Source organism: Corapipo altera, unplaced genomic scaffold, assembly GCF_003945725.1.
Source record: "Corapipo altera isolate COAL_440 unplaced genomic scaffold, ASM394572v1 1b, whole genome shotgun sequence".
Classification (NCBI taxonomy): domain Eukaryota; kingdom Metazoa; phylum Chordata; class Aves; order Passeriformes; family Pipridae; genus Corapipo; species Corapipo altera.
The window spans coordinates 9,420,217-9,433,380 of NW_020884881.1; the positions used below are offsets into that span (position 1 = coordinate 9,420,217).

At 38.5% G+C, this 13,164-nt stretch overlaps 1 protein-coding gene across 3 annotated transcripts in view; it reads left to right on the forward strand.

The window, feature by feature from the left end:
* The window catches only part of NAMPT (nicotinamide phosphoribosyltransferase), a 30,599-nt gene extending 24,600 nt beyond the window's left edge, over positions 1 to 5,999 (forward strand). For all 3 annotated transcript variants that reach the window (XM_027639639.1, XM_027639638.1, XM_027639640.1), the window contains 3 exons: positions 920 to 1,060; positions 1,218 to 1,352; positions 3,052 to 5,999. In XM_027639639.1, the coding sequence (XP_027495440.1) occupies positions 920 to 1,060; positions 1,218 to 1,352; positions 3,052 to 3,165 (390 nt within the window). In that variant the 3' untranslated portion in view covers positions 3,166 to 5,999. The remainder of the gene's footprint in view (positions 1 to 919; positions 1,061 to 1,217; positions 1,353 to 3,051) is intronic.
* Positions 6,000 to 13,164: the final 7,165 nt, after the last annotated feature.

Consider the following 13,164-nt stretch of genomic DNA (forward strand, 5'->3'; position numbering starts at 1 on the left):
CACTGTTCCCTATAGATTATCTCCTTCAATTCTGTTTCTCACCTTCCTTTTTTCTGGGTAGATGGAATATTGCTATCTCACCCACTCTGGTTTTCTCACCTGCTTTTGTTAGTATGTTAGGAGAAGAGAGTGCTTCAACTCTATATTGGGGCTATAACCATAATTTCAGGCTGCCATAAAGGTAATAGGTCAGGGAAATAAATCTTGGCCATTTATGAGCATGACTAAGCAAGCACCCATTACTCTAGGCTAGAGGATGTCATGTTTGTCTGGATAGAATGAGGGTAAGGGGAAATGATACAGTAATTTTTACCTTAACTATTGTTTACAGTGCAGTTCACATTGATCTGTACCTGCCTGAGAATATGGCAAAGCAAACTTAAAGCAGCTTGATATGTTTTCATTTCCTATCTTCGAAATTGCTAATCTAATTCTAGACAATGTGTCTTCAAGAGAACTGCTCTGTACAAATCATTGGTCAGAGTGGGTAATAACATTCTGGAGTTGATGAGCAAGATGACTACATTGTTTCAGGATACAAGCTCTGCTTTGAGGTCTTCCCACAATTCTGAGAAATTGGAAGGCTCTGAAGTACTCTCAGGAAGTCTTTTATTTTCTTTAGAGCTCTGTTTCTCTGGGCATTGCATTACCGTGCCACCCTAGTTTGGAAAGTATATGTGCTGGCATAATAATAGTGTTACAGCAAAAGCTTTCTGTAATTATGCCATGCTGAAACTGTAAATAAAAATGCAAACAGCGTGCCAAGTATTGACCAAATTATTATATACATCTCCTGGAAACTGAATGTTAGTTGGCTTAATTGTCTGTAAAAGCATCTTGTTTAAGTAGTATAATATTTTTATGGAAAAATGGCGTGACCTAAAAGTATGCTCCATCATGATTTTCTTTTTCTTATTAGATTGTGGAGGGAATGAAGAAGAATAAATGGAGTATTGAGAATATTGCCTTTGGATCTGGTGGAGCTTTGTTGCAGAAACTAACGAGAGATCTCTTAAACTGTTCCTTCAAATGTAGTTACGTGGTGACCAACGGTCTCGGGGTATGTCTTTGTACAGCTTCTACCATTATGCTTCCAATAGATGCCTCCACACCTGAAAACCTGTTTGACATTTCCTGTTACATTACCACTATCTGCATTAGGTACACGAGTCCCACAAAGCCCTTTCTCCTTAAAAAAAATACTCTTTTCATTTTAGGTAAATGTCTTCAAGGATCCTGTGGCCGATCCCAACAAAAGGTCGAAGAAAGGACGGCTGTCGTTGCATAGGACGCCTACCGGAGAGTATGTGACACTTGAAGAAGGCAAGGGAGATCTTGAAGAGTATGGGCAGGTATGAATTTTAGAAATGTATTACATCATTCTTCATGCAAAAATAGACTGAGAAAAAGCAGGTTATAACTTAAGAATTTATTTCTGTTTGTCTTTTTTGTTCAACTCACATCTTATTACCTCAAAAGTGTCCCCAGTGCCAAATTCGGTAACCAGCACAATGTTAGAATGCCAGTAGAAAATTTATGCTTTACAATTAGAGATCTTTATCTTTTGTTTGTCTTTACAAACAAGAGAACATTGCTGCTGTTTCCCCAAAATTGATGTCTCAATGTTGCAGAATATATGTTGGCCATGTAGTTTTGTTTGGAGTATATTGCACAATTTGAGTAGTTGGAGGTGGAAGAGGGACAGATGTAACTAAAATTTGTTTATATTTCCCCACTGAGACTTTTTAAATAGTTCCTTCAGGGGTTAATGCTCTGTACACAGAGTAGTTGCCCAGTTTTCAAACTTTTAGATTTAAGCCAGGAATTCAGTTTCCCTGTGACTTCTTAACAATTGCAAAATGCAGTGCTATTTCAGTGAAATAAACACAAACTTTAGGCCAATCTCAAGCTTTTGAATTGATATCTCTTGCCTTTTCAGTGTGCAACATTGAAATGTTTAACTGCATGTTGACTTTCTTCCCATATTTAAAGGACTGAAAATAAATTGTCAAGTTACACTTTGGCTTTTAGAATCTGGAAGTTTCTAGAGTTCTGTCATGTACAGAAGCCTGTTTCTGTGCTTCTAGGCAGACTGTTTTATGTAACAGTAAGGATAAAACTGAGATCTCTGAGAAATTTGAAGATGAAAAAAACTAAGTTATACACGCTTTAGATATTGTGCTCTGGGTGCAAAGATCTAAGAAAAAAGAGTTTCAAACTTATATATACACATGCATGCACATATGTTTGTGATAAACATTCAGAGAGAGAGAGACTGGGGCAGGGTGGGAGGGGTAGGGGCCTAATGGTGAGAAATCTCTTCAACACAAACCATGAGGCTTTGGCTCTGACATGAGGCAATATATAGTCCCTTCATTTTTGGCAGATGAAATCATTCACTAAAATTTTTTTGGTCTTGGGGTATTAGAGAGGGTTATTTGTATGGTACAGGTTCTGGGGCTCCCTGGGAACAACAAGGAAGTGTCCTCTTTTGTGAGGCCATTTCCCTAAAGCTCCAGGTCCTTGCAGTAGGTCGCCAAGCACAGGGACTGCTCAGTGTTGCTGTTGTGCTGACTTTTGAGTGCCACACTCTGCTTATTGCCCTCCTAGCTTTACAAAGTGTATATGAGCAAAGGGCACTGTGAAGAAAGATATTTTATTCTTTTTTTTTTTTGTAGTGGGGGAAAAAGATTTAATTTAATATAAAATTATAAAAAATCAGTTTGTATTTGATTGGTTGAGTGTCATCTTTCTTACAAACTACTATAGCAAGGTATATTTAGTGCGTATTTGGCTTTGGCCAGGTGTAGGTATCTCAATCAAGGCACTACCCAGCATAAAGCTGCTGTCTGTGCACAGGATGGCCCAAGCCAAGTCCTTTCTTTTGACTAACCATTAGTGAAAAATATCAGAAGTTGTAAAGATTATCTTGATAGTTAAAGCTCTAGTCTTACCAGCCTTGATTTGTGTGCTCACTTTAGAGTTTGTGTAACTTGTGTTGTTTGGTCATTTGCCAAATTGCTCTTGCTAAAACAATGGTGTTTCTTGCAGGACCTCCTTCACACTGTATTTAAGAATGGAAAGGTAACAAAGTCATATTCATTTGATGAAGTAAGACAAAATGCCAGGCTGAAGAACAGTGAATTACAAACAGCGTCTCACTAAGTTCCATTCCATGTCTGTGTATGTGTGTGTGTAACAAGTTCGTACTGCATACCTACTGGTTTATTGTACAGATTTGTGTGTTTGTGTTTTATGACATTGTAGCCAAATTATTTGTTGGTTTATGGACATACTGCCCTATCTTTTGCCAGTCTTTAGAAGATGAAATCAGGAAACGGTACTTACATTGTAAAACATATTTAATGCTAAAGTGTGCTTTTTAGGGCCCTTTGCCAGTAGTGATTCAATCTGGTATTGATCTTTTCACAAATGAGACAGAGCTGAGAAACTTTTTTATATATAACAGAATATCACAAAATGGATTTACATAAAATTATCATGATTGCTTTATGTTTATATTTAACTTGTATTTTTGTACAAACAAGATTGTGTAAAATATATTTAAAGTTTCAATAATTAAGTCTTTCCAACTTTTCATGATTTTTATGAGCACAGACTTTCAAGAAAATATTTAATGGGGGGGGAATCCATTGCCTTTTGTCCATTAATCAGCAAATAAAACATGGCCTTAAAGTTTGTTGTGACATTGTTCCATTTGACAACTAAATCAGGACTCGTATCTCCTTAAGATCCCATAGAGTTGCTGACCACACCATTTCTTGTAGTTGTCTATATTAGTAAATCTGCATTAAACAAAATTACTGTTCTTACTAGAAGGCTTAGGTACTACAGATCTTGCTAGCACAGTAAGGTTTGTAAGTGAAATGCCAAATTGAAAGGATTCTCTACTGCAACTTAACTTGCCAGGTCTATCCCACTTGGTATATGCACCTCAATATTTTAAGAGTAAAGTTTTTAAGAGATCTCCTCTTCCACTATAGAATATATGTGTAAAATACTGAAATATGGAAGCGGTGTATTTTAAAGTAATTACACTTCTGGGTTTATTTTTCATATGCTGTAAGTGACATGACTTTAAAGCAAAATACTGGACTGGGTAGTGCACTTTTTTACTTTTTTGTATTTTTTTCATTGATTTGCCTTTTGTCAGACTGGATGTTAAATTGTAAAAATGTTTAACTATTTTTGTTAACAACTTTAATAAAAGTCTATGCTAGCCAAACTCCTACATGAATGGCAGACCTGTTTCCCCTTCTCGCCCCATCTCTTTGGGGCAAGGAGGGGCTTTTATTCTGCAGAGGGTAGCTGTAAAACAATATGTTTGAGAGATAGCTTTCAACTGTCTGCACTTGATTGTATTTGCTCTCTGCATATGCTTGATATGAGTATCTGCTGGAAAACAAAACTGTTGAGGATTTTATTTGAGAAGCTATGTAGTAACCTCTGAAATGTTTGATAGTACTGTAGGATGGCTCTCACTAGAAAAGTACCTCCCTTACTTAGAAACAAAAAGCTACAGCAAAAGCAAACAGCTCCTGTTACGCTGGTGATCAGCTATCAACCAACGGCTTAATATGCTGATATAATTAATGCTTCTAATTAGTAAACAATGTTACTGAAAAAAGTTAGGGGTCCTCTAAAATAATTTAAACCTACAAAATTTTATAAAATGTGCTTTTAGAGGAAGCTTGAAAAGCCATACTTCATTATTCCTATTCTCTCACTAAAAAGGGCCACATCAAAGCATCCATAATATTTCTAGGGTTTGTGGTTAAGATGTTTATGCCCAGTCTCAATAGTTCTTGTTAATAAAAACCTGTTTCTCACTTGTAGTGTATGTAATTATACATTTAAGTGATGTATTGTTTCAAAAATAGTGTTTTAGTAAGACTCTAAATGCTGACTTTTCACACTGAGGAACTGCCTTCCCTTTGCTATTAATTATATAGTTTGGTTTTGGCCAGGAAAGATTTTGAATCTGGACCTAGGATCAGTAGCAGGTATTTCACTCTAGGATCAGTAGCAGGTAAATAGTACAGAGCCTATTTCACTCCTCCACATGTGTACTAGGGAATTCTATGATGTATGGTTTAAAAAACAATAAAGTAAATGCTGCTTTCATTCTGTACCAATAAAAATTTTGATAACTATTGACTACCCATAACTGATATTTTTGTACTTGAGAACTGAGGATATACTGTGGAAGCACTATTTTCTTGTGTACCATGAAATACGTTAGTAATTGTTCAGTATTGTCTAAAACTTTCAGCTTATTAGTTGGAAACTCAAAGCAAATTCTCTATTTGTGCATGTCACTTTCAGAAGGTTGTAACGTCACTCATTTTATTAAATGTTAATATCTCTAAAAGGGAAAAAAAGAAAAAAAAAAGAAAAACACCTGGTGCTATTCAGACTTGAATACTTGTCTCTGTGTTTGGCGGTTTGACATTCTGGACATCAAGGAGTTGACAGAAATTACTGCAGTGCTTGAACCATACAATATCCTAATTCTTCCACATGAAAGCAAACAGCATGTTTGTTTGCTTTAAATTACTAGATTTGTAGTCATTGATATATTTTAATTATCCCCATTTCATAATATAATACAGTATTTGTATTTAAAAATAGGAATTGGGAATTTTGTGTTTAATACTCTGATTTGTAACCATATTTAGCATAAGAAATGGATTTTGTAATACTATTTTTTTCTTCAGCTGCATGATTATAAAAAGATGCTTTTTTTGGTACTTTGAAAGATCTGAGGAGAGAACAGAAGAATACTTAACTGTTTGGTTTGCCAAAATCAAATCAAAGCTTAAACAGTTCTTTTCTTATAGGTTTTTACATTCCTTCTTGTTTAGGGAAGAATAAATATTCCTCATTTAAATCCTCTGTTAAAGTAAGTTTAATGTACTTGACATCAAATACCAGTATGTAACACACATGGAAATAAAGTTTAGTTCTGGCAGCGAAAATAATAGCCATCTGACTGTGTCTTAAAGTTGTGATGTTGGGCATCAGATGTCATTCCTGTGCTCTTTGTTACCAAATGCAGACCAGAGCAGAGCTGTACTGTCACTGCAGCCCTCTGAGGAGAGCTGTTCTGCTGGCTTGCAGGCAGTCTGGGGCAAAGTGATTGAATTTACAATCAACTCAGTTCTAGAGAAGAGAAGGGAAACTGGGCACTGCTTTTTTTTTCTGCTTTTTTTTTTTTCTGGAGTGAGCGCATCTGTGCTTCAGCGTCTTTTCTGTATGTGCTTAAAACTGAAGCACTTTGAATATATAAGGAATTATCCTCTATATTTGACATAATCCTTTCTCAAATAAAGAAGATTCATTGTTTAAACTTTACCTCTGACGTCACTAAAAATGCTTGTTTAAAAGCAATTTAACCATCAGTGTTTTAGCCTTCAGTTCATTTTAGTATCTGTGAAAAATAACGTCAGCTCTTTGGCAGAGAGAACATCTCATGTCCCTTTGGACAAGATTTTCATAATTAGAAGAAGTCATACTTTTAACTCCTGCATGAATTCAAATTGCAGCAGGTACCTTACAGACACATCAGTATGGGTGTATAAGGCACCTCCTGTAATTTATCATCTGTTATTGATCATCACTTGTTGCTGGTCCCTTCAGCTCATGCTGTACTGTAGAAAGGTGCCTTTATAACCTTTTAGCACTTGAATTTAAAGCCTGTTGTATTATCTACAGAGAATCTGCCCAAGTGTCAGGCAGGCTCCTTCTCTTCCTTTCCCTGCTGGTAAAACTCACGAGCTACAACACTCCAGATTTTCTCACTCTAGTCGCCCTTTGTGCAAAAGGCAAGGGACTCACAGGAAGAGATTTATGTCCTCCAGTTCCACTCTAAAAACTAAAATAATGGCTGTGCTGAGTTGCTCAAGGCAGGGACTGTGAGGGTGCACTTGAACAATGGTAACTGCATCTCTACCTGGTAACATTGGGGTTTCTTTGTCCATGAGAGCCCCATCAGGGTCCTGCACATCTTCTCTGTCAAATTTGTAAACACCTGAGTGAAAGGTCATCCTCTTGTCTTAAAACTGGTGGATAGGGGCTTTATGTGGAGAGCTGCATGCCTTCTAAATAACCAGATGATCAGAAATAAGGAAATACTGAGATTAAAGATGCTTTGTGAAGTCAGGCTTGCTGAAATCACAGTTGTTAACCATGGATGTTATGTTCTTTCGGGGTTTTTTCCTGTTTTACTAGCAGCATAGCTGACTTTGTTGATTATTTTAAGACACCTTCACAAGTATTTAAAGATATTTGCTTTTAATTCATGGTAAGGGATGAAAAGTGCTTAGCACTAGAGCATTTCCAAAAAGTATTTTTCTGTGGCACAGTATTTTGTTGAAAGGTACCCTGATGCCTGCTATAACATAATCCAGAGCAATTCAGAGGATATGGGAGGGTAGTCAGCAAGATTCTTCTAAAGTAACATATTTTGTTCCATATAATTTCATTACTAATCTTTGAGGACTCCTAACTGCTTTTTGAACACAATTTGTAGAACTTTCAATTTAGGGTGAGGTTTCCTGGAATCAGACTGGCAGTCCTCTCTCCTACTCCTGGCTGGAGTAGAGAAGTCTCTTAAGAATGGCTTTTAAGGAGCCATCATGCCTCCAGCAAGGTTTTTACTTCCCTCTTATAAATATCAGCAGAAGGGCAAGTTTATTGTTAGTTTGTCTTTGAGCCAAAAAAACAGTAAATTTGGGTTCTGTAACTCTTTCCCCCCCCCCAGTAATTTAGTTTATATATAAATCAAATCAAGCTATTTCACAGATTTACTAGATAAATTTGCATAAGCATACTCTATTAATATATGTAACTATTTACACTTTCTAGTGTTTTGTTGGTTAATATTGAGATCTATAAGATCTGAGGATTTGATTCTTGGTAATACTTCCAATGCTTGTGTGAGGAAGCATATTGTATATAGCCATGTAATTATAAATTGTTGAAAATTACTTCAGAATTTTTTATTGTTACAGTACTTAAAAAATTCAAGTGGATAGATAAAGGATGTGTGGAGGGATCTGAGGGCTGGACATTTTTACTCATTTGTCATTAGTTTAGGTTATTAGTGTAGCTATTTAGAGCTTTCCCATCAGCTCTTTTATACAAAAGGAGATGAGGAAACTTCTTTTATAATGACTGAGTATTCATATCACCAGAATATTAAAAAAGTAATGCACATGTCAGACAAACAAAAGGACTCTAAACCTTACGTCTTCTGAGGTAAAGGGAAGAACTTCAGTCTCAAAATTCCTTCCCTTTCCTACAACTGGGAGAAGAAAAAGCCTGTTTGCTCAGAGCATTTGGATTTGCCTTCCTCAGCTTTCTGGCTGTAAAGAACAAGGCTGGTGTACTCTTCCCTTTCAAGGAATTTTTCCCTATTCTAAAAGATGCTACCCTATTTTAAGCATAAGGAATTGTGGTTCGCTGTTGGATGTGTCAGAAGGATGACATACCCCAGCAATTTAATAGGATAATCTCTGGGTGAAATGGCTTTGGGTAGAGATACATCTGTAAGTCACAGAAAGGTCAGAGCATGACAACTAATCTCCCTCTGGTGGGGGTGCCTCCCTGCCATTTCTGTCTCAGCTGAGCAGGTTCAAGTCTATCCTATAATCTGCTGTGAAAACATAGAATCTGTACAACCAAAACAGTGTTGCTGAGTCCCTGTGATAACAAAGCAGTGGTCTGTTACTGTGCCCCAGTCTAATCTTAATCCATTTTTCCAGGCTTGTAGCTTGTAAAACTTGTTAAACCAAATACCAGTGACAAACTTCATTAAAGCTCCTGTTCTTCTCACGCACTGTGGGTTTTGCAGTCTCACCTCCAGCACTGCTGCTTGAAGACCATTATTTGTTTTTATTGCTACTGTAAATCTCCAGAAGATCAAAAGAAAGATTTCACCTCTGTACAAGGTTTTGCAATCCTTACACCTTCTGACAAAAGCAAATATATTTTCACACTAAAACCAAATGAGAAAGGTAATCCTTTGCTGCCATTTGTGTCCTGAGTTGTGACCATGAAAATGTTACTAGGCACGTGAGAATCTGGCAACAATAAGAATTTGTTCTCTTGAAAACTAGTTTCCTTGTAAAAGCGCTATAAGGAAAGATACACTTAGAACCTTTACAGTAACTGGTGAAACATTGCTGAATACTCAAGCATTTCAGCTTGTTTTCTGTAGGTGTTTCTTGACTGACCAGGTTCCAGTGGGTTGCTCATCCCATCAGACAGAGGCTGCACTGGCATACAAAATAGCAAGTTCTCGAGATAAAGACACAGAGACTACAGTGCTGGGTCTGGTGTGTGCTGGACAAGTCCCACACTACTGGAAATACCCTGTCCCACTGCCATCCTGGACCCCAAAGGAAAAAATGCATTTTTGGTGGGTTTGCTGAGCCTAATTCAGCTCCAGCTCTGCTTATAGCTGTGGAGACTATTCCCATGGCTGTTCTGTTGTAAGAAAGCATGTACGTGATTAATTCCTGGTCTGTCTTTCACAGCTCGTACTGGATTAGGCAAGACCTGAGAAGAGTTTCAGTAGTTTCTTCCCTGTTACAATGGAGTGCTGCCCAAAAAGACAAGAACGCATATGGTTATTGAATATACTGTGTGCTGTAAACCAGCACGAGAGGAGGAGTGACTTTGCGGGTTTTGGTATGATTGTAAATAATAATTCCTTCCCAAGTCAATTGATTAGACACAAGTACTGTCACTGGGATGGTTGTTATAACACCTCAGCAAAGACAAGACTATCGAGCTGCCTCTAGTTCTTTTCCAACTGACTTTTTTTATCCACTAATCTCTTAAAACACATGGAATTTGGGAAGTACTACTACCATCAAGCAACCATGGGTAATTTTCCTGCAATGGAGTAAAGCTCTGTGTTACAGTCTGTGTTCTTGACTAACCTTTGAATTGCCTGCATTTGGTTTTGTTTGGTTGGTTTTAGTCCTATTGTACCGACTTTTTTATGAAACTATTTTTTATAACCCCAGGATTTTCAATTTAAGAGGTAGTAGATGAATCATAACATGTCACTTCATGCAAGGTTAGGATTATTTTCTCCTATACACATCAGTTTATGCTGAATTTAATCTACTGTTTTAATTAGCAGTCACTGTGTTTCATAAGGTCCTTTTGCAATTCTTCACAATCAGCTCCGACCTTTATTACCCTTCGTAACTCAGCACCTCCAGCAAGCTGTCACTTACTTGCCCATCCTTCTCTATGTTGTTTAACAACATGTTAAGCAGCATGAGCTCCAGCACAGATCACTAAGTTTCACACCCTCTGAGAAAGCTGAGTAATTTTCCTCCTATTTTCTGTCCTTTGATCAAAGTGGTATCCTTGTAAGGACCTCCCCTCACATCTCAAAACTTCTTAGCTTCCTTCGAGACTTGATTAGAAACCTTGCTGAATGCCTTTTTGAAATTAAAATAGGTAGTATTAGAAGGGTCTCCCTTATCCACACACCTGTTGATTCTTTCAAAGGACTTCAAAAAACTAACTTTCTCTTGTACTTCTATCAATCAGAATCTTCCTCAGGAGCTTAAATTCGTTCTTTCTACTGTAATTTCTCCCTTGGTCTTACTGTGCTTTTGTCCACAAGATCAAAGGTCTTTTGAAAATTTGGAAAATCTGACTCCAGGCAACTCAGGGAACTTGTGAAATGGATTCTTTTTCTCATGCTGTCTTTGTCATCTTGCAGTACAGTGCTCAGTGGTGAATGGCATAATGCTGACAAGATTCTACAGTGGAGTACCTTGGGATAAGAAAACCAGTGAGCCATTAGGACAAATCTGTTCTTCAGGTTTGAATTAAAGAGGAACAGTTACCAAGTGACAGATCACCTTGTGGGAGGCTTGTCACCTGGTGATGCTTCTCAGGGACTTGCATGAACAGGAAATCTGGACATAATAAAAGAGGCAACCCCAGCAGGCACTGTGGACTAGAGGCAGAGATAACCTAGTTTGCACAGTGCTCATCCTTGGACTCCTAAAAAATTCTTCTGTTCAGCAGGGGACTCTGGACTAAACCTGACTCCAGAATGCTGGGCATCAAGTGAGCACTGGCCATTGGTATTTTACATATACTGACTGTACAGGGATCATAGGCAAATAAGTATATGTACATATATGTATACAGTTTGCACACAGAAAATGTTCGTTAGTGCTAAGGACATTCTAATAGTGATTGTTCACACAGTATGATCTTTCTTAAACTCTGCATACAGGGATCCTTGCTCTGTTTCTTCCTGATAACTTCATTTTATACATGAAAGGGTTGTGTAAGCAGCCTTTTCAGCTACTACCTGACTGGCACCTTATGCTGAAATGATCATCTATGATTACTCCTCAATCTGTCTCTGGATTACTGCTTGCCAAGAGACTCTACATGTCTGGATCTGGTGTTGTGTAAGTTGGTATTTAGCTACCTGCCAGTGGATGTCATGGGACTGTGATCAGGCAAGTCAGGTTTGCATAACAATAACCTGTCTTTGTCCCTCTTTATTACTCCTCAATTTAAATGTCTTCCACAGACTTTATCAACAGAAATTTTATGTCATTGTCTAGGTCACCGATGAACAAACTAATTGTGGCAACAAGACCTCAGTCCTTTGGCACCACTGCTAAATATGGTCCTGCTCACTGGTGAATCCCAATGATCAATATTTTGAGATCAATGAAAGAACTAGTTTTTAATCCACACAGTTAATTACCTGAAAATTACATATTGCTTGAGTTTTTAAAACCAAACACAGTGTTGCCCTAATGTCTTGGAGGAATTAACATTGTATTATGATGGTTTTCTTTATTCAGCAGACCTGAAAAAGTAAAATAATGAAAGAAAAACACAACAGCCCTATTTCATTCCCTTTGTTACTACCAGCCAGCAAACTGCTCTGGAATGGAAGGTTAAGGACAATCTCCTTCTCCACTTGGGATCTCCTTCTTCCTTTAGCTTTGAGCAGGACCTGCTGCTGGGCAAATCTTGGTTTCTCCTGCAATTCCTACTGATGAAAAGAAATGTCGTTAGGTAAGGAATTTGTTGGGAATATTTGACTGGAAAAAACACAGCACCAGAGGAGAAGGGGGATATGTGCATTAGCTAGGTGAAGTCACAGAAGAAGTGGGGACCATCACCCTGGGGACTGTCCTGCCTGGCACAGCCCAGACCTGGCAGTTCACCCATCCCTGCTCCAGCAACACTTAAAAGTTTCTGAAATGAACATAAATGTAGTGTTCCCCCATGTTTAGGGGGAACAGTTCACAAAACAGTGAGCAGTGATGATGAGGTAGGAAAAGACAATAAAGGAACAACATTTTTAAGGGAGAACACACCTTCTTCTTAAGATACACGTGGTCCAGCGCAAGCTGGTGATACGGTTCTCCAATGAGAAGGACAGCTAGTCCCCAGCCCCTGGGGACTGCCAGTGGTAGTCATACACACAGGAAGGTCCAGGCAGTTTTCTGTCAGCACTGATTTTCTGAAGACAATACACACGTGATCACAGAAGAATGAGTCTGAGGTCTCTTGCCTTTCAAGGAAAGCCATCAATGCCATTATCCAAGCTTAAGAATTTTGTTTGAAGGGGATGCAGGGTTCTGGGGCGTTGGGATTCTGTGGACCCAAGGTTGGGATAGCCACTGTTAGTAATAAGACCACCAACAGGCAAGGGACTGTGCTACCTCTGACCCATGCTGGGCTTTCCTACAGGACGAGTCTGCACAAGAGTCTGGAGAAAAAAGTCACAGCCTCTCCCAAGCCTGCAGGTGCCAGCCAGGTAACTGAGAGAGCAGGTCTGTGAAGGGAGAGGCTTGAAGACTGAACTGCTTCAGCCAGGACCTGACAACCCACAATGGCTCAACAAACCTCTCTGGGAGAGGATCCTGTGCGTGTTTAGAGCAGCTCAAATGTAAATGTGTGCTGTATTTTGGGATTACCTATAATGCATCAGAGATAATGCGCCATAATACACTTCCCAGAGCCTGCCCTGGTTACCTCCCTGGGTTTCTCCAGCCCTGCTTTCTCACTCAGAGACAGGAGAGTTCATTTTCTGCAGAAGTACTCACACACTCACTGCAGCCCCCACATGCAGTTCCC